Source organism: Choristoneura fumiferana, chromosome 29 (genome assembly GCF_025370935.1).
Source record: "Choristoneura fumiferana chromosome 29, NRCan_CFum_1, whole genome shotgun sequence".
In the NCBI taxonomy this organism is placed as follows: domain Eukaryota; kingdom Metazoa; phylum Arthropoda; class Insecta; order Lepidoptera; family Tortricidae; genus Choristoneura; species Choristoneura fumiferana.
Window position 1 is genome coordinate 3,922,809 of NC_133500.1, and position 19,703 is coordinate 3,942,511.

Sequence of the window (19,703 nt, forward strand, 5' to 3'; positions counted from 1 at the left end):
CTTAAATACAAATTAAACGACCAAAACTCGAGAACAGACATTTGTATTATTCATACAAATATCAGCTCCGACCAGGGACTGAACCCGGGACCTCAAGCTAACATAGTCAGGTTCTATAACCACTGAGCCATCCAGTCGTCGGATGAAATCAGTATTTGACGAGAGTTTGAATCTATCTTGACGACACGTTTAATTCTTCTGAGAAGACACATGACACCATGTTCTTTTCAGTGAGGGAAACATTGATAAGTGAGACCTTGCCTGTACTGTGTGAAGCTAATCTAAGGTGTATGTGTGAACTTGCCAGTCAGCATTGTCTGTGTTCCGAAAAAACTATTTTAATTTCATTTCATTCAAAGGCATGAAAGTTTTAAACATTATAAACATATAGAATTTGCCTTGAAATGCTGCATTAGAAACTATATTTTTTCACCTTTCAGACTTTTTTTTTAAACCGTTAATTTACGTTTTTAAAGAAAATAAAAGTCTATCACGAATAATTATTGTAGTGGACACATTAACTTATATATATTAAGAAGAGTTCTATCAGACCACATTTTTAATTTTCATTCAATTTGGAATAATCGAGAAAAACTAACAAAAATGCAACGTTGCCAGCTCAGCAGGTATAAACGCTCTTAAAACTACAGTAAGTATTTCTATTCGTCAATTTACCAAGGTTACTTTAAAACTAAACGCTACGATATAGCTATATAGCTCCACGAAATTCCGCTTTAACATTCCACTGAAAATTTCACGTTACGGGAAAAACGCAGTAAGCCTTAAAAACGGCAGGCGTGCCGGCCGCTTCCGTTTCCGGGAATATGATAATTCCGCCGGAACCGGCCCTGTTTACGTTGCCGGATAGTTTCGGATTCAAATTGCGATTTGCAGTCGGAATTCAAACTGTTTAAATTTATATTAAACTTTGTTTGAGTTTGACATTGTTGACGTTGGTATTTGGTGGTTTCTGTTGACAGATAGCAGCACAGATTAGATGTAGTACGTGATTTTTTATTGTATTTTATCAAAACCCATCGTATACCACTTTTTGAAATTTGACGCTAAAATTAATAGAGTTTCATACTATCGAATATCGAGTGAATACGTACGAGGATCCTTCAAGGTGGCACGTGTAACTGAAAAACTCAGGGAGCGCAGACTAACGATGGTACGGCCATGTGATGAGGCGGGACGAAAATGACTCCGTGAAAACACCAAGCAAAGAGCAAGGGGCAGCACCACCCAGGTAGTGAATTAATTACCTTGACTGTACAGTTGAACAAACTGAATTATGTTCTTCCAGGGTGGAGCCTTTATGCTACTTGGCATGTTGACATCCCATACCAAGGAAATCATAGTGAAATTGATTATTAAAAGGTTCTACCCTGGTACATGAGTCAGTTTGTTCGATTGTACGATCGGTTTCCTAACTTACTCGTATGTATCCACTTTTTCATACTAGTTGTATACAAAAGTGGATACTTATGTTAGGGCAACGACTGTACGATTACAAGTAGGTAGATTACTGTCTTAGCAAAACATATGAATTTACTATTTGGTGTTGGGGTGTCAGATTTTCAATACCTATTAATTAACATCTTGTATATTTCTGCTAGTTGGGCTACTCATAGATGTTTGGCGAGCCGCGTACCAGGTAGAGTAATAATAATAATAGGTCTTGGGGAGCGCCAAAGTTCTCACAGTTTTCGTTAGTATGTATGTAGGTAAATATTTTATTGTACACTAGCTGTTGCCCGCGGCTTCGCCCCCGTTGTATTTTTTCCAAGATTTCTTCCATAAAATCCTTCTCCCGACAATGACAAACACAACAAAATAAGAATAAGCGAAATCGGCCCAGCCGTTCCCGAGTTTTGCGCTTAGCAACACATTTTACGATTCATTTTTATTTATGTAGATAGATAAAACACAAAATAATACAAAAAGAAAACTTCAAAAGAAAAAGAGTACAAAGGCGAAGTTATCCCTAGTCATACAATACTATAAAATACAATGACTCTCTGTACCGTAACACTGAAAGCTTAAATTTTCTGTTTTATAACAATTCTGAACAATTATTGGATTCAGAGAAAAAAGAGTTATGACAAACGATCATTCTGACTCCGTCCGCGTAGAATTCGGTTTTCACTATCCCGCTGGAACTATGAAATTTTCCGGGATAAAAACTATCCTATATCCTTCCTCGGGACTCAAACTATCTGTATACCGCATTTCATCTAAATCGGTTCAGCGGTTTAGACGTGATGAAGTTACAAACAGACATACTTATGTATGTTAGTCTGCAAGGTATTTATTATTTATTGTATATGGGCCAAGTTGCCCGAAATAAATGAATTGATTATTATTATTACATATTCGAACTTTTAATAAGTATGCGAACCGATGTGGATCCAGGTTTTGAAATCTTTTACAGATGATTTAAGTAACATCACGACGAAACTTCGACGGCGCTCGTGACTGAAAAGACCGATCGTGTTAGGATCCCCCGGCCACACAACACCCAGGGGGACTAGCAGACCTAAACCACTTGACTTGAAACTTAGCAGGAATAATCCTTGAGGAGCACGTTTATTGCTAACAAAATAGCAAGCTACAGTTGGAGTACATAAGCCCTATCTCCTGCCATCTAGTTGCCCGCAATGACATATTCCCCTCCACTTACATACATTATGTATATACAGCTGATAACGTCTACATCAAGCCTGCTCCGTTTTCGCGTCACGTACCCGCCCCGAGTTAGTAAGACATTACAAGGGTCTCCACTCCATGGACTTTATAAAAATGTAGCTTTTTGATGCCGACGAAATAAGGCCAAGGTATGGGTTAATTTTGCAGAAGGGGTTTAACGCGGCAAACACGAAGTAATAGGGACATTTGAAGAAAGAGGGTATAACTTATTACAACACCCGGGATTTGAAAAATATGATGTTAAAATTGGAAAGAAAAGAAAGTTACAAGTTACTCGAATTTCTTAGTCACACACACTTTAAAACAGCCGGCGAAATTACTGGCACTTGAGGTATCCCATCATAGGCCTCTAGGTTGGCAACGCATCAGCAATACCCCTGGTGTTGCAGATGTTTATGGGCGGTGGTGATCTCTTACCATCAGGAGACCACTTGCTCGTTTGACGTCCAAAAAAAAATCTCTCGCAAGTACAGATAACCTATCAAATCTGATATAGTGCGTTAAATCTGAGTTGGAAAACGGTGTTCAATACTCGTGCTGCGTCATCGGTGTGTGTGAACGTACCATTACAGAGCGATGTTGTTAGTGTTGTGTGCTAGCCTACATTTGACAGTTGTAATGAAAATGATGATGAAAACGCGGGTAGTTGTGTGCCGGTGTCAGTTTCGTCGGGTAGTCGCGCGAGCAGAGCGGCGGCGCGCAGTGCGCGTGTTGCAGCAGCCGCTGAGTCGCGTTGCTCCGAAGACGAAGGGCAACGGATTAGCCCGAAACATGTCGGGCTAAACTCGATTTAAGGCGTGAATTATCCGGATCAATATATTTAATATAGGTTGCTAACCTGTCGGCTACAGTATACCTTAAGCTATATCCTTTGTCGCCTTTAAAACATTATAAAAAAATGGGTAAAGAAATCCCCCAAAGCTAACAGTTCATGGCAAACTTACAAACAGCACTTCGCAAACAGCCTTTTTGTTTTATATCCCCTTAAACAAAGACAATGCCTAGTGATAGCGCAACTTTGTAGTTCTTTGTAGATGTTATTTTGCAGTCTTGCCTTTGTGATGAGTGAATGGACCTTACGGGAACAGCTTAAGGTACATTTTTGAGGTGTGCTCGTAAATTTTAGTACAATGCTACGCTGTAGTCAAAAAGATGAAAATTGTTAAGTAGCTCTGAGGTAAAAAGGATTTATTAGAGTGTAAAATGCTTAACTAGTAGGACGGAAGGAGCTGAGATTAGAGTTGGTTTGTTTTCAAATGAAAAATTGTGGAGAATGCGTGTATGTACCATCAGCCAAATATGTGGTCTACCACCCTAAAGTTGATAATCGTTTGCGTGTCATAAAACAATAATGCCAATAGACGTGTCTGTCAACTTGAAAGTTCGACTCTAGCGACATATTCATTTGATAGGAACTTGTTTAAAAATTGATAGACCACTTATTTGGCTGATGGTACCTATAAATATTAATTTTATTTAAAAAAAAGCGGTCAAGTGCGAGTCGGACTCGCCCATGTAGTGTTCCGTAGCAGCAAGTAACATAATATAAAAGTTTCCTTTACGATTTATGACGTATTAAAAAAACTACTTACTAGATCTCGTTCAAACCAATTTTCGGTGGAAGTTTGCATGGTAATGAACATTATATATTAATTTTAGTTTTATCATTCTTTTATTTTAGAAGGTACAGGGGGGAACACATTTTACCACTTTGGAACTGTCTCTCGCGCAAACTATTCAGTTTAGAAAAATATATACATTAGAAACCTCAATATCATTTTTGAAGACCTATCCATAGAAACTCCACACGTATGGGTTTAATGCAAAAAAAAAAATTTGCGTTTCAGCTCTAAATATGGGGAACCCCCAAAATTTATTGTCTTTATTCTATTAATGTGTGAAAATCTTAATGCGGTTCACAGAATACATCTACTTACCAAGTTTCAACAGTATAGTTCTTATAGTTTCGGAGGAAAGTGTCTGTGACATATGGACGGACAGACCGACAGACAGACATGACGAATCCATCCCTAAAAAATGGCTTTCTGCCAAGCGCCTACTTGCAGAATAATGTTTTGGATATAAAATAAAAAAAAAGTTAAAGGTATGTACTCACATAGCACGTTAATGGTATGCGTAGCGACGACGTTCTCTGTAAGCTGCGCGTTGATCCCGTGGCAGACGACCACGATGGAGCGCCGGTTGGGCTCCACAGTCACTGTGATGTTGGACGTGGTCACCCAACCGCCTGCAACGTGAAAACGATCGTTAATTTAGAGCCTTATTAGTCTTACCAGCTTTTGCCCGCGACTTCGCCCGCGTGAAGTTCGATTATCGCGCGCTGTTCCCTCGGAAACTCGGCACTTTTCCGCGATAAACAGTAGCCTATGAGACTCTCTGGCCCATAAACTATCTCTATGCCAAAATCACGTTGATCCGTCCCTCCGTTTCGACGTGAAATGCGGACAAACATACAAACACAAACATACACACACACACACTTTCACATTTATTATATATTAGTATGGATTACACTCGCGATTTGGGCAGGTTAAAAGCGAAGGGAGCTCGCAGTGCTTTGGTCGCGAGCGCGCAACGATTTCGCCGCGATCGAGAAGTAAGCTTTGAGTTAGCTGTGTACCTTGTTACTTTGATTTACCTATTTACTAATTATCATATCTTTTTTTAAGACTTTAGCTTTTAGAGGAGAGGACGAGGGACGCTCCAATTTAAAGTTTGCACTTTAAAGTTCAATACCTATTTCATAAACACATCATAGTATAGAAAATCGTCTCTAGACAACCCCATAATGATTTTACAAGACCTATTCAACGATACCCCACATTTACGAGTACTCGTAGGTTAGATGAGAAAAAAATTACCCCTACTTTACGTCTATGGGAGGTACCCTAAACATTTTTTTCCTACATTTTATTTTACCGATGCTACATAGTTCCATGCAAAATTACAACTTTCTAGCACTAATAGCCTCTAAGCTAAACCGCGGACGGATGGACAGACAGACAGACATGGCGAAACTATAAGGGTTCCGTTTTTGCTATTTTGGCTCCGGAACCCTAAAAAATGAGGCTGACAACACTTGCTGTACACTGATTAAACGATGTTGATACTTAGATATTATTTAAATTTTCCAGATATTAAATTATGCTCGGGATTCTTCAAGCTGCATCAACATTCATTACAGAAATGTGTGTAAGTTGATTGTTGACTTAAGTAGTCACTTGGAAAATTTTAAGTATGACCTTTGTCAGTGCCCATTTAAGTACAGTCCAGAGGCATCAATTTTTGGACCATTTTGACCAGATTCGCATTGAAAATATCTTCAAACATTTTAATTCTAACATAATCTTATAACATTTTCTATTTTGAGGATGGTAGAAGGTTGAATTAAACAAAAAACAACTAATTTATTTCTTAAAGCAGAAATATCAAAATTATCAAAGCCGGGTTAGAATGACAATAATATGTCAATTTTGACAGTCTCAAAAATGACACCATTTTTTTTTATTCGACTGGATGGCAAACGAGCAAGTGGGTCTCCTGATGGTAAGAGATCACCACCGCCCATAAACATCTGCAGCACCAGGGGTATTGCAGATGCGTTGCCAACCTAGAGGCCTAAGATGGGATACCTCACGTGCCAGTAAAAGTATATTAAGTATATTATTAGTAAGGTATAATTATTAGTTATTAGTATAGTAGCAGTAGTATTAAAGTTTCGTAAAAAATGCGTGGACAACTTTCGCTCGCCAGAGTCTAGGTACTCGTCTCTTACCTTCAGGAGATATCACGGTGCGGTTGCTAATCTCCCTATGGTGTTTGCCGAGCACCAGCCACTTGATGTCAGCGGCGGGGTTGGAAGGCGCCGTGCTGCAGGTGAGGGGCACGGGGTCCCCCACCCTGGCCTCCGAGGGGCCACTGATGGTCACGTGCGCTGGAGCAACTGTGGACGACCAATACCAGTTAGTTTAGAAGTTGATTCGGATCGGCTTTGACCTGATTCAAAATTGCAGTGTGGTTTACAACATACATAGAGTACCCCGGCGTTAAAGATTGCATATCGGTCTTTGGAAGGAGACAATACAAATACAAATACAAATATTCTTTATTGCACACCATAAAGCAGTACAAAAAACTTATAATATAAACACTTAGATTCAGGGTAGACAATACTAAACTAGCTTTTGCCCGCGGCTTCGCCCGCGTGTAATTCGGTAATCACGCGCTGTTCCCTCGGGAACTGTGCATTTTTCCGGGATAAAATGTACCCTATGTCACTTTCTAGCCCATTAACTATCTCCATGACAAAAATCACGTCGATCCGTCGCTCCGTTTCGACGTGAAAGACGGACAAACATACAAACACACATACTCGCATTTATTATATTAGTATGGATAAACGCTCCAGTTTATGGACTTAATTAGTTTACCTACGTCAAGTTAATGACATGTTAACTTCGGATATCTATTAGAGAGCTGTTGCAACTACTAGAAAAAGGATAGTTCCCCTTTTTCCTAAAGATGCCATCGTACAATTTAAAATGAGTAGAGGGGGGGTGGGGTGTTCAACAACTCTATATCATATATTTATATTTCGTGTAATAAATTCAGTACTTTAGAACGATTTTCAACTTATTCCTCAGTTTGAATTTTGATAATTTGAAAATGAGCTGGTTTTACCCCATTAATAGTCAATTAGTTGTTATTCAGTTTGATCTGGACTGAGTTATGGAGACGACGACGTCTTGAGGACGAGCTCATTAGATACAAATTGTCTTTACAGGATGCACTAGTGGTTCTCGAAGGCAACTCGCTTGAGAGATTTCTAGAAAATTAACTTAAATAATTCCTTTGCTAACCCGCGACCTTATGATAGCGAAGTTTATACAAGATATGCGTGTTCATGCAGTTACTCCACCTCCACACTGTAAGAACACGCAAATCACACAAATCCATCTATCACCACCACTACACTACACTGACACGTTTCGAACTCAACCAGAGCTCATCTTTTAGTTCATTGATATGGACTACCGCAAAGTAACGCCTGATTCATTAAATTATGTACATTTTGTCCCTAAATATTGCATAAGTGTGCAAGTTGCAAGAAATTCTGTGATTTTCTATGTCAGTGAAAAGCTCGGGTAGCCAAGAATATCGGATTGGTAAGCGCAGCGTAGGACGTCCACCAATGGATCACCAGAGGCACGCGGTGTTCCCTTCTTTCGCAGACAGAAATTTCATAGAATTTCGTTTCGCAGAAAATGTTTCATAATAATATTTGTTCCTTGCATTTTTACTTCGATTATTATTGTTTCAACTGCTATTTACTTCAATGAACCATAGCTAGCTATAAGCCGAGTTTAGACTTGTAACATAAATCGTTGCAAGTTACATTACATTGCGAGGCCGTAAAGACAACGAGTTTGTAGTGGTCAACCAGAGGTGTACTCGTAGGTGCTACCAGATGTTAGACACACAACACATCATGTGTCTAACATCTGGTAGCATAGTGTACTGTTGTGTTGCTCTGAAGATGAGCTCTGGTTGAGTTCGAAGAAGCTATGTGACTTGCAAGTAAGTTTCTGTAGTAGCTACTCCTGATAACTCTACACTACGTGAATGTTGTTACGATGTAATTTTGTAGTGTAATCAGGGTAATGTTGTCAATGATTGCGTAGACAAGTTATTTCGTAACTGCTGTTATACTTAGGTGAGCAGCTTTTGTAAATTAGAACTTTATTATACCGGGTGTGGCCTGTAATATGAGCAAATAATTAAAACATAGATCATTCTCATCAAAATGAACAACATTAGTTCAGCGACTTTTCTCTTCCCAGCCTATATACGTCCCACTGTTGGGCACAGGCCTCCTCTCAGAACAAGAGGGCTTGGGCCATAGTTCCCACGCGGGCCCAGTGCGGATTGGGAACATCACACGCACCATTGAATTGCTTCGCAGGTTTGTTCAGGTTTCCTCACGATGTTTTCCTTCACCGCAAAGCTCGTGGTAAATTTCAAATTGAATTCCGCACATGAATTTCGAAAAACTCAGAGGTGCGAGCCGGGATTTGAACCCACGACCCTCTGCTTGAGAGGCGATAGTTCAAACTACTAGGCCACCGCGGCTTGTAAAAATATTTATTTTTTATTTGAAGAAGCAATGTAAAGCAAAATGCTTGATGTTCGTAGCGTGACAGGTGACGTCAGTTGCGTTCTAGGATGGCGTACATTGATAGCAGTATTTAATTTGTATGAAAAAAGGAAAAATTCAAAGACTTCATTATTTTTAAAAGCCGCTGAAATAATGTTGTTCAGTTTGACAGGCCACACCCGGTACAGCAACAAAAATATAAACTAGATTTATTTTCATGCATTTACTTTTAATTATTAGTATTACTAGCAGTTACCCGCAACTCCGTCCGCGTAGTATTTATTCGGTTTTCCTTATCTCGCGGGAACTACGCAATTTTCCGGTATAAAAACTATCCTATGTCATTTCCCGGGACTCAAATTATCTGTGCACCGAATTTCATGTAAATCGGTTCAGCGGTTTAGACGTGATGAAGTAACAAATAAACAAACTTTCAGATTTTATAAATTAGTGGGATGGGATGGAATTATTTTCAATTTATTTAAATAAAGTTTATTATACTATACAAAGACAAGATTTTACATATGAATTTGAATGTCGAACAGACGTAAGTTTACATAGACGTCTTAGTAAAGTAAAACCTGGAGCAATATTTTTTTTATTTCTTTAAATGTTAAAACATCTTTTACATAAATACATTGCTTCACACTTTTTTGTAAAAAAAAATTTAATAAAAAAGTTGTGTAGATCAGTACACTCAGCAAAACAAACTTGTAATGTAAAATTACTTTTTTGCAAAAAAATACGAACTCAAAAACAGCGTACTCGCTATAATAACCTAAGTGTCCAGGAAAAATAAGTTTTATGAACTCGGCAAAATAGCGCCAATCGGCGGCCGTTGATTTGACATTTATTTTCTGAACGCAAATGGGAAACTTTTAATTTCTTTTCCACAAGTCCATCGACGCGTCCAACTTTGAGAATTTACTTAAAAAACGGGAGAAGCGCGAGTCGGAGCAAAGTGGGATGGGTCTCGAGGTTATTAAATCTATGGTTTTTTTTTTCTGAAAATTGTGTCACAACGTTTCATAGGCTCTATTTATGAATTAAAAACATTCGTTCACGTTCTGTGGGTATTATTGGAGCATATCAGAACATCAAAAGTTAATTTAATAAAAAAAATGTTTTTTTTTAATGTATTTTGACCAGATGTTCCCAAAGGAAAATCCGTGCCGTTCGCAAAATCGATAGTTTGTTGATTTGCGTCATTTTTCCACGCTGTCACGAATAAATGCTTTGTCTTTTTCTTTCTATTATAATGTAAATAGATAGATAACTCATCGATTTGTAAACAACTCAAAATTGACGGTATTTAATTAAAGCAAGATAGTTACTATTATGATATAGCCCGCCTGCTAGTTGCACTGTTCTGTAATATAATGTATATGACGATGAATTTCGGATAGACCCGGATTTGTCGAAAGATTATCCAATGTACTAATAGTTAGACTAATAAGGGACCCAGGGGAAGGGAGGGATTTATTTTATTAAAAAATAATAAGGGACTAGCTTTAATCTATAACATATACTAGCTACATAGCCCGTGGGCGGGGCACATTGCTCGCAGGACTGATGGATGGCCGATGTGGTCAAAGGTTCTCGAATGGCGTCCGCGGACCGGGAGACGAGCTGTCGGCAGGCTTCCAAAAAGATGGAGCGACGAGCTGGTTAAGATCGCGGGATCGCGGTGGATGCGGAAAGCACAAGACCGGTCTGAGTGGAGAGCCTGGGGGGAGGCCTATGTCCAGCAGTGGACGTCTTTCGGGTGATATGATGATGATGATATACCACTACTAGATAACACATCTTTTAAATGTTGATGATGTTTTTGCGGCAATTTTACAATTAACAGTCTTTTCGCAGAATTATTGTTTGCCAAATGTTTCAACCTAAATTTTGTTCTCTGTGTATTTTCTTATGCTTTTATAGAACACTGTAGGTTAGGTTAGGTTAGTTTTATGAAAGTTCAAAAAAATCCATTGTAAAGGTTGCCTGGAAGAGATCGCTCTGAAGCGATTAGGCCGCCTATTGCTTACCTCAGAATGTCTCTGTGTATATACCTGTTTTTCTGTACTGCTTGCTATGATGTTGATGTGCAATAAAGAGTTGTTGTATTGTATTGTACGAGTACTCGTATCGTAGTAGTTTAAGAGGAAATTAAACAGTTTGGCAAATGAAACATTTTGGAATCGTGAGTTGTCAAAAGACAATGAACCAAAAGTTGTAGCTACCATGTAGTTATTGGAGTAAATGCCCCTTTTTTCACTTAACTGAACCAAAATAAGCACTACCAGGTGGTAGTGTTGGGGTATGGCACGCAGCACGGAATGCTGAGGACCTGGGTTCGATTCTCTTTTTCTGGTTTTTCTGTGCATCCATTGTACTTTCGATATGGTTTTACGGGATGACCGTAAAAGTAACAAATTTGGAGTTGAAATGAAAAATACAAAAATACTCCAAATAACCAATCACAAACTAAGAATATAAAAATGGTTCTCTTACGTGGAACCCTAAAAAACTTGGTTCCAAAGATCTCCATCGCACATTGAATGGTTTTATAGATTGCCCTGAGAAAATATTGACGTTCCTAGTCCTTTGTAGAACGACTCTCGCCCCCGACATTGTTTGCGTCTGTTTAAACCCCCAGCGGAAAGGGAGGGCGTTATAAGTATCGAATCTATGTAACTACGAGTATAAAACATTGTAGCTTAATCTGTGATGATTATTTTGGAGATGTCAGTATTTAATCGAAAAAACTTTGGTTATTTTTAAAAAATAGTGTTTAAAATGATATACTTAATGCTCCATCCAATAGCTCCCACCAACTGTTAACGAACGTTTTCGATTCAGGAATTGATCCTAAATTATTTTTATTATGCACGCAATCAAATTACCTACTAAACGAAACTTTTAAGATAATAAACCATTTTATACATTTTTGCTTATATAAGAATTATTGGTATTTTCACGCGTTGGTTATTTTATTTGTTGGTCATTTCACAGATTGGTCCTTTAACAGATTGGTCATTTTACTTATTGGTCATTTCACAAATTTTCCTTTCACGTATTTATTGGTCTTGTTACGTTGTTTATTTCACATGTTGGGCACGTGTTGATTTCATTTGGTGATTTCACGCGTTAGTCATATTGTTTTTAAAGCTAGCAAACCAGTTCGTTACTTTCGCCAAAATAAAACTCCAAATGATCTTTTCATCCCGTTTTACAGGAAAATGCCCACGTTGAGATTATACGTTTTCCACCAACAATCTCTAAGTCATCAAAGGGTTCAATTTGTAAGAGTTTCGGAAACCCACTGAACTTTGGGTGTAACGTTATAAAGGTTGTAAAGAGAAGAAAAGGGCTTCGGATTGGATAACATAAACAGATAGTTTCTACACAGCCGACGTCGCAAAAAACTGTCTGTATAAATAAAATATTAATTCTACTAACTGACACAACGCATAATCTAAACTATTAGAGCTAGAGTCATTCATTTTGGCAGACTGTACCTTAATATAATTCAGAATCTGCAGTAGCCGTGGCAACAATAGTCAGTGCCTACATTTTGTCTTATAGGTGGTAAGTAAGGAATTACGAACAAGAGTCTATTAGAAGCCTGAGGTCGAAGACTGAGGGCTTTAATGAGTCGATATTCGTAATTCCAGAACCACCCGTGCGACATACAATGTTTTTCATCATTTATGAATTTCTGATTACAATCAAGTTAGCCTGCATGTAACGACACAGTTTACAAACAAGTATGATGAAAAATATTAATTCCTTACATATGAAAATGGCGTTTGGCGAACTGGCCATTTTCAAAATATAGCGTTTGGCTAGAAATTCCAAATTCAAATTACTTTAAGCTCATGTATATTTGTGTGTTAGAATTTAGCAAATCATTTTTGTTATGGCGTCACTTGTTTTTCTTAGACATCGTTCTGTTTAAAATATGAGGTCCCTTAGTTAAGAACTTAGTTTAGAATCTTTTCTTTCACATAATTCTGACCGTAATTAACCCCTATCTCACGTGACGTAAAGCGCAGATGAGGCCAAAAGTTTGCACTGGCTCAGTAGCAGCCTATTTACTCTAGCCTTAAAAAGCCCTAATAACATATCTGCAATAACTTCTGCAGTAACCATGGCAACTAAGCACTTACATAGCACGGTGAGGTCTATCTCTGCCTTCAGGGTGTTGCTGATCATGACGTTTTTAGCTTCGCAGGTGTACCGTGCCTTGTTGTCTGACGCATCAGCCTTGAAGGACAGCAGGTTCTCCGACATACGACCGCTCGTCCTGCAACAAAGAAAGTCCAGGTTTCAATCATCAAAGTCAAAATATCTTTTTCACTTCTCATGCTCGTAAAGTTGGTGTTTATGCTGGATCTAGGCGACATAAAATGACTTATTATGCACTAGTGCATAAAATAAAATCTTCGTCTAAGACCAAGGTAATTAGGTGTCAACAGCCACAAACAAAGAAGTTTCTTTATATTTTTTTAATACATTTTTTATTTATATAAAACTAAAAATCAATCAAAATAAATCACTAAAACTAAAAAAAAATATAATTATACACCGTGGGCCCGAATAACCCGAGGGATTTTAACAGGGTATTTCTGACGATAATACGAGTAAAAAATGTTATATGAACATAGGTTCAATTATGTACTTTAATTAAAATTATTTTTTAGAACAAAATAATTCAATTAAGCTTAGCACGGCCTTGTGAACAAGTCTTTAGTTAAGAGAGTGAGTAAGAGGAACCAATCTGACGTGACAATCAGTAATCATTTTTAACGTTGACATTTAGTAACATACTTAGGGTGTATTACACTTGAGATTTTTCTACTTATGATTTTTCTTAAATAACGATTATCTCAAAAACGGGTTGTTATAGGACTACATGTTATACTACTTTATATACTCCAATTGGGCTCTAAAATCGATGGTTAAAATCCCTCGGGTTATTCGGGCCCACGGTGTATAGTAATGCATGAAAAATAAAATTTACGTAGTGAACAATTGTTTACACTGTTGCTATTTAATTTCCTCGCCATCGAAGTGAAAAGCAGAGTGTAAAACTCGATCATTAAAATCCATATTCCCCTTGACGTGGCTATATGAACGTCTTGGGTAAAATGGCTCGTTTTATGCTCTTGTTGTACAATCTACAAAGCACACACTTATGAATGTCAAAGAAATTCCACCGCCATCACCATCATCATCGGCCGTAAGATATCCACTGTTGGACATTGCCTTTCCTCATAAACTTCCAGTCCTGTTGAAGCTAGTTTCAATAAATCATTTCAAAAGACAGCTGTTTAAATATTCATACAAGGAAATTGTTGTTTTTAGTGTTTTTTTTTTATTTTAGCTCTGTTTATAGAAATAAAACGATAACTAAAAATAAAGGGGATCCCCAAACATGTAACATATTTTTTTTCTATCTGTAGAACGTTTCAAAGTCAAAGTCAAAATATATTTATTCAATTTAGGCTATAACAAGCACTTATGAATGTCAAAAAAAATCTACCAACGGTTCGGATAAACCTCTGTTGAAAAGAATCCGGCAAGAAACTCAACGAGGTATACATTTATTTGTAAACAGATTTACAATATTATTAAATTCACAAGTATTAAATACAACTTTATTTTAAACACAAATGTCAAACTTGGAATGATAATCGCGGTCAAGCGTGAGTAGGTGTTACTTCATGTTTGAACTTTTGTATAAAATTGCCAGGTGACATAGCGTGACAAGATTCTAAAGTGTAAAGATTATTTTTTATCTCGAATGTTCTTTATGAACTTTAGTTTACTTTTTAGAGATGTACAGAATCTTCGGTGCGTGAATTCAGCATGCCCACTTTTAGATAATCTCTAAAGGTATTTACACATTACACCGTATAATGCCATGAGCGTAACAGGAACGTGTCAGATAGAGTGTCAAACGGAATGTCAAACGCATACTCGCATACTTATTGACAGTCCGAATGTAATATTTATCAGAACGATCGTTTGTCATAACTCTTATTTCTCCGAATCCAATAATTGTTCAAAATCGTTATAAAACAAACCTAACCTAACCTATAGTTTTCTATAGGATGACCATTTAAAATTTTCAGAAAACTGTATGGTTTCAGTGGGAAAAAAATTATGACAAACGATGATTCGGAGAAAAAATACGGTATGACTATCGAAGAGTATGCGAACTTTGGCGCTCTTCAAACGCATGGCACGCGACGGCGACGGCTGGTTACGAGACGTGCTGGTGGGCAGTCTCATGCTTTTCGATACAAAGAATATATTTTTGCCTGACACCTTGCTGTTACGGTCATGGTATGATACGGTGTAATATGTCATCATCATCATCTCAGCCGTAGGACGTCCACTGTTGGACATAGGCCTCCCCCATAGACCTCTAATTGCTTCGGTTGGCAGCGGCCTGCATCCACCGTGAATCCGCGGCTTTAACCTGGTCATCCGTCCATCTCGTTGGTGGACGTCCTACGCTGCGCTTGCCGCGCGGTCTCCACTCGAGAACTTTTCGGCCCCGACGGCCATCTGTTCTCCGTGCTATATGGTGTAATATGTAGAGACCTTTGAAGTTGTCTTTATTACGAGAGAAACAGGAGATTCAGTTTAAAAAGTTAATCTCGAGTACACGTGTAACCTAACAGTTCACGGTACACTTGCGCAATAATATTAAAATCAATTCACACGCATCCCAGCCGTGGGAAAGCCAGGGGGCGGAACGAAGGCGCCCTAGCGTGGAGACAGCTTTGTTTTTGTTGAGCTCAGAATCTTGTTTAGTGCGCTAGCCTCTGACCATGGCTTTGCTCGCATTAACGAGTAGGTAACTGTTTGTTATTGCCCAAATTTAAAATGCTAGAAAATTTAGTGCGGATATACAACAGTACAATACAAATCACATACAATACTCTTTATTGCACAGACTTTCAGGGGATATTTTCAGGGTATGTCATTAATATAATAACCTAAGAATCAATAATAGGTAGTCTGCGCAGACACTTAGTTGGAATTACTTTATGTATCTTTTTTTGGTATCTAAGTGTTTCAAATTTGTCTAATATTTTTAGTACTTATGGTGTAATGAAAATTTTATTTTTGTGATTAACTTTTGTTGTTTTGTTGACCGACCGGATGGCCAAGTGGTTAGAGAACCTGACTACCAAGCTTAAGGTCCCGGGTTCGAATCCCGGCCGGGGCAGATATTTGTGTGAATAATACGAATGTTTGTTCTCGGGTCATGGATGTTTAATATGTATTTAAGTATGTATTTATCTATATAAGTATGTTTATCCGTTGCCTAGTGTCCATAATACAAGCTTTGCTTAGTTTGGGACTAGTTCAATTGGTGTCAAGTGTCCCATGATATTTATTTATTTAGTTAAATTACTGCCTTGTGTTTAATATGTATAATGGTTCGAACGAAAGACCAGCGCTGGCTGCAAGGCCATCATGATGAGTTGGAACCATTTTCAAATCGTTTGTTTGCATTTGTATGTTTCTTTGTAAAACCTTAATGTCTTTTAATTACTTAGAATTAGTTGCAAATAGATTTTGGAAATAATTCAGTTGGAATATCGGGATAAAAATGAAGGCATTGCAGACTAAACCTCCAGCTGTCTACACACAAAATCCGTCATATTGTTTTAGCATGAAGAAATAACAAACAAACAGACGGACACTCACCAACTTTTACATTTAATGTTGGTAGCATTTTGAATGTTGACACGCGAGTAAAGCTCCCCGATTCTGACGGATTGTTCAGTGCCAAGGAGTTATTTTCTCAACAATCCCAAGTTTTGGACTTGACGCTTTTGAATTCTTAATTATGGCTCGGATCAGCTGGAATGGCTGGAATAATGGTTAAAGGCCTTACACACGGCGACTGGAAATCGTGACCAGTTGTCTGACGCGCGGGCGCTCGCGATTGCATTCACCGTCTCTTTCTACCCTTATCTTATACCGTGTGACGGAAAGAGATGGTCATAATAATAATAATAATAATAATAATATATAGTTTTATGTAGCCTGTAATATGTCCCACTGCTGGGCAAAGGCCTCTTTCTTCTTTCGCCACTCTGCCCTATCATTAGGACCTTCCAATCGAGCTGAAAAGCGCTCAGGTGAATGATTCCGAATGTAGTAGTCTAATAAAAGACTACTACAGTAGTCTTAGTAGACTGTAGCTGGCTGCTAGCTGGCTAATAGTCTTTTATTAGACTAATACATTAGTATACTATACTATTATAGTACTACACACAAACATCACGCCTGTATTCCCAAATGGGGTAGGCAGGCACACGAAACGTTACCGCTTCGGAGCCACTTTTAGCAATTTTAGGTTTTAAGTTTGACAAAAACGGTACAATAGAACTACTATATATTATTATATACTATCGCCGATTGCCAGTTTGAAAATACGCGTATGTTTACGACACACTACGATTGTAACGCAAGCCCGATACAGCTTTAATCTCATGTCAATATTTACCGATGAATTTACAAATATGTTGACTACAAAAAATAGTTCTTGTCTCATACAGCTTAATTGTCACGTTGGTAACATGGCACCGCTCAAAAATTTTCCGTAATGGGTGCGAATATTGAGGTTACTAAACAGAGTTCTAGAGTACCTTTAAAGTATTTTCAAGGTAACCAAAAAAACTTACACAGTGCTTGATTATGAAGATAGCTCTTCTAGGACAATCAATAGAAACAAACTCTCATAATCTAATGTTTATATGTCTGTCTACGTCAATAACCGTCTAAATAACTCCACATTCCGTAAATTTTGCTTTTCTAACATTGAATATGAAAAGATACCTATAACATTTATATGGCATCCTCAGCTGCCCTACACTGGAACTAAACTCTGAACTAAGAACAACTAAAATGCGCAGTGTGTAGCAGTTCTAAGTCGAACCGCCGGATTATGCCAAGTTGAGTGAAGTGGGGAAACAAATTTGAATTTTATTATGATACAAACAATCGGGACGGCTGCGGGTTTAGCGCGGCAATGAATATTTCAAGAAGGATAACGTTTCATGAAATTAAAAAGTCAGATGTCTTAAAATCCGAGCGACGCCAAACGTGTTAATATAAGGGGAACTTGTGCTCTGACACAACACAATACGAACCAATACATACAAAATTTCAAATTTCAAATCATATTCAGTAAATGGGCCTCAATGGGCACTTTAACACGTCATTTTCTAAACTACCGCTTTCGGAAAGACCATCATTGCCAAGAAGAATGCGCCGCAAGAAACTTGGCAGTCATTTTTTCAAAATAAAATACTTAAGTATAAATAAAATACTTTAAAACTACAGTATACAATTAAAGCAAAAAATGCAAAAATAATAATAATAAAATACAAATAAATCTTTATTGCACACCAACACACAGTAAGCAGTACAGAAAACACAGGTAAGTATATACAAATTTTCCAAGGTAACCAAAATATCAAAATATTACGGGACACTTGACACCAATTGATCTAGTCCCAAACTAAGCAAAGCTTGTACTATGGATATTAGTCAACGGATAAACATACTTATATAGATAAATACATATTAAACATCCAAGACCCGACAACAAACATTCGTATTATTCTAGTCTACGAGTATCCTCGCATAGCATATCGCTGGTGGTAAACGAAGCGTTTCTAATGCTTCATGAAAAACACTTTCCTCGCAACACATCCTGGCACATCTCTGGTGGAAACCGAGACTAAAGCTCCTGTGACAGAATTTCATGATGCCGTCTGTATTTATTTTATTCAGTGAAAAAGAGACACATGCCATGTAAAGTAGTAAATTTTTAAAGAGTAAACAGACTTACAAAATATATAAAAATTACGCCGACCTCTTCCTGTTTTCCCACAAAAATCTGTTTACATTCATCCGATCAAGTGAAAATTGCAAAAGCATATCAAACTTGCTTTATTCCGTTAAAAGAAAACCATAAGAAGCAAAAGTTTTTGTTGCGTATCTTTTTGTTATACTTTGGAAGGGATTTGGCGAAGCCGGAACAATGTTGGGAACTGCTTAGACCCGGGAGTCGAGCCAGGCACTGTTTACTTGCTTTTTCTCTAAAGGACTATACAAGATGTTAATTAAATAACTGAAAACCAGAAAGAAAGATTCGATTACACTATGTTTTAAATCAGGCTGTGTTTGTGTTTTATATGTTTTAGTTTTTAAATGGGTTCCACTGAAAAACAGCGTTGCGGCTTGCCGTAACATTATGCTGAGTGGGGCCCACTTTATACTTATCGATGTTATTTTTTTTTATTCTTTTCCTGTAATGTATTTTTATGTTTATCGAACACGTGTTAATAAATGATTCTCTCTCTTTATCTCTCTCAGATAAACAAATAGCCACTTCCGTATTAAAAATTTAAAGTATGTAAAACTTATTTAAACTGTCATGTTTTCAAACTCCTCTTGTGGAGGTATTTAAGTCTTTAAACTCCTACAAAAAACTACTTACCGCCAGTTTCCTCTATTTTCTTGGAATAATTCAGATTCCTTCTCAAACTGATGGGAGTTTGGAGTAGTTAGGGGGGAGGGTAGTTGGCAACTCGAGAATAATTACCGTTCCAATTTAACGGGGACTTATCTAGCGGTTAAAATAGTAGTTTTGTGTTTGTGACGTTACTGGATTTAGTTGGGAAAAGTTTGTTTTATTTTAGTAAAAAGAGAATCCTATTTTTGTGGCTATACGTGCCAAAGTGTAGCAACTTGACCATCAGACAACCTAACCAACCATCCAAAAATTTTTGAT

At 37.7% G+C, this 19,703-nt stretch overlaps 1 protein-coding gene across 4 annotated transcripts in view; it reads right to left on the reverse strand.

The window, feature by feature from the left end:
* Positions 1–19,703, reverse strand: part of sns (nephrin adhesion molecule sticks and stones) — a 382,036-nt gene that overhangs the window by 36,025 nt on the left and 326,308 nt on the right. For all 4 annotated transcript variants that reach the window (XM_074109582.1, XM_074109581.1, XM_074109579.1 and 1 more), the window contains exons 9-11: positions 13,045–13,181; positions 6,506–6,673; positions 4,826–4,957 (exon numbers count right to left, since the gene is read on the reverse strand). In XM_074109582.1, coding sequence (XP_073965683.1) covers positions 4,826–4,957; positions 6,506–6,673; positions 13,045–13,181 — 437 coding nt within the window. The remainder of the gene's footprint in view (positions 1–4,825; positions 4,958–6,505; positions 6,674–13,044; positions 13,182–19,703) is intronic.